We start from the raw sequence: 2,612 nt of genomic DNA on the forward strand, positions 1-2,612 counted from the left end.
TGTCTCTCTCCAAACTGGGGAACAGCATTGTCTTTACCCTCCTTCCTCGTGGAGTTCGTAGTTGCTGACGTTTTCATTTTTCTTCCTCTTGAGTCTCTGTGCATTATGCTGTGAGGTCTCTGACCTGATCTCCCCTCTGGTCTGTTCTGCTCCAGTGGCTTCCCCAGGAGGGAGCAGCGTCTCTGTTGATGGCTTTACAGCCTCCTTCTCTGTGTTTTTAACTTTAGGCTTCAATTTCAATTTCCTCTTGCTGATTTTATCTCTAAGACATTCATTTATTCACGTTTCCATGTTTTCTCCATCTCTTTGCCTTTCCATATTGCAGCCGTGTTGAACTGCACTTGATGAAGTCACGGTCTTGCAGTCTCTGGGGCCTTGTAGAGCAGAGCTGTTCTCTCCTGTGGTGCCAGGTGCCCTTGAGGTCTCCGTCTGCCTCAGAGCATGTTTCTGGGGCTTATTTTGCTGCTTTCAACTTTCTGTTTTTGAAAATAAGCATCTGTAGTGGTAACTCATAGAGTTGAACTCCTTGTAACTTGCCATCACGTGACCCTTAGCTTCCTGTGTTTAGGTCTGTGACCCGTGTGGGTCTAGCACCCTGATACTGAGACGCTGAGTAGAGACTGGGTGCTGCAGGCATCTGGCCTCCGGTGCGGGCACCCTGGCTGGGGTGTGAGCTTGTGTGTGGCCCTGACACCGCCTCTCGCAGTCCCGCTGCGAGTGTCAAGTGCACATGGCCCTGAGCTCAGGAGGGCAGGGCAGGCCTGAGGGTGTCTATGGGGGGAACCCTGCTGTGTGCCTGTTTCTTCACTGGGGGCCTGTTAGCTGGGACCAGTCAGAGGTGTGAGCTCCCCACTGTCAGCTCCCCCTGCCGAGACTCAGGTGCCGCTAGAGGGGCCCACCACAGGGTGTGCTGATCCTCCCCTAACCTGATATGACCTCCCCGACCCTGACACAGCATTCCCAATCCTGACATGGCCTCCCCCAACCTGACAGGGCCTCCCCCACCCTGACACGGCCTCCCCAATCCTGACACAGCCTCCCCAATCTGACACGGCCTCCTCCACCCTGACATGGCTCCCCAAGCTGACAGGGTCTTCCCTGTCTCTCTGCCTAACACTTGTTCGGTGAAGTGTGACCTCCTCCGTGTCCCTGTGGGAGCTGTCAGCCTGGTGACTGTCAGAGACCAAGCTCATATTCGCTGCCAGCCTGGTATTCCCTGGGCGCCCTGCTCCACTCACTAACAGTGGTGGTCCTCTGGGCAATGACGTTATGTATTTTGTGTATCAAACATGTAAGTCGCCCAGGAACTTCTCTCAAATGCATGTTCTTGGGTGCATCTCAACCTGCTCATCAGACCTGGGGTAGGATCCCCACATTTTACATGACAAGGCCTCTTGGTGACTGACCCTGAAGGAGAGAACCATGGAGTTAGAGTGTCTGGAAGGTCCTGCTGTCAGATGTACCAGTGAATGAGGGAGAATTTTCATTTCTGGAGTTTTGGCTGGATGGTGATTGCGGGGATCACAGCTGTCACTGCTCAGTGCCCCAGGCCAGCTGTCCTCTCATACGACACTGGCCTGGACTTTCCCCACCCAGGCGATGTGGTCCTCGCTCCGGGTGTGAGCACCGTGACCTCCCTAACTCCCGTCTGCGTCCACAGATCCGTTCTGGGTGATTGCCCCCCCTGACCCCATTGTGGCAGAACTGGGGGAGGACGCCACACTGTCCTGCTCCCTGTACCCAGCCATGAGTGCAGAGGACATGGAGGTGAGGTGGTTCCGGTCCCATATCTGGGAGTCAGTGTTCACCTATCAAGACCGGCAGGAGAGGAGTAAGGAGCAGATGGCCCAGTACTCAGGGCGGACCTCACTGGTGGGGGGATCCCTCAGTGAGGGGAAAGCTGCTGTGCGCATCCACAAGGTCCAGGCTGCCGACAACGGGCTGTACACCTGCAGCTTCAGAGACGGAGACGTCTATGAGGAAGCCAGCATGGAGCTGCGGGTGGCAGGTGGGTGACACGTTAAACATCTCAGAGTCCTGGAGGTTTGGAATTGGGAAAAAATAAGGGCATTGCATTTAGTTTTTTATTTAATTTGTGAGTAAGAAAAAGCTTATTAATTCATGTTTCATTAGATGTAAATATACAGGGAACCTAGTACATGTCTGGCCCTGTTCTCACTCTTGGGTACATCAGAAATATAATAAGTCTATATTTTTACTGGGAGATAGAGAATCATAATTAATAAGCAGGGTGTGAGTGAAGTTAGGAGTGAGTAGTGATGAGGACAAGAAACCGAATGGAGCAGGGAAACAGCTCAGAATGCGGGGCTGGGGCTGAGGCAGGTTACAGTGATGAACACCTGGTGCCCCTGGTGCAGAGACTTCGGGGAGACAGAACACAGCTGGGCAGGCACTGACGTGGGGGCGCCCCCTTCTCCCCAGCTTTATGTACATCATGGCCCATCTGAGGCTCACAGCGGAATGACAGATTTACACGGACAGTGACATGACCGTGCCAATAGGTTAAATAGCACCCACCGTCCATAGCTATAATAGGAAGGGACAAGGGGCAAAGGAGGAAGCTTTCTCATTGTGGAAACAACCCCTGGAGC

General features: G+C 53.4%; 1 protein-coding gene across 1 annotated transcript in view; it reads left to right on the plus strand.

Moving 5' to 3' along the window:
- The window catches only part of LOC101630111 (butyrophilin-like protein 1), a gene marked incomplete at its 3' end in the record, with an annotated part of 6,199 nt that overhangs the window by 1,705 nt on the left and 1,882 nt on the right, over positions 1 to 2,612 (plus strand). The window contains exon 2 of the mRNA XM_012734876.1: positions 1,661 to 2,008. Coding sequence (XP_012590330.1) covers positions 1,661 to 2,008 — 348 coding nt within the window. The remainder of the gene's footprint in view (positions 1 to 1,660; positions 2,009 to 2,612) is intronic.

Source organism: Condylura cristata, unplaced genomic scaffold (genome assembly GCF_000260355.1).
Source record: "Condylura cristata isolate star-nosed mole 26May11 unplaced genomic scaffold, ConCri1.0 scaffold00085, whole genome shotgun sequence".
Lineage (NCBI taxonomy): Eukaryota > Metazoa > Chordata > Mammalia > Eulipotyphla > Talpidae > Condylura > Condylura cristata.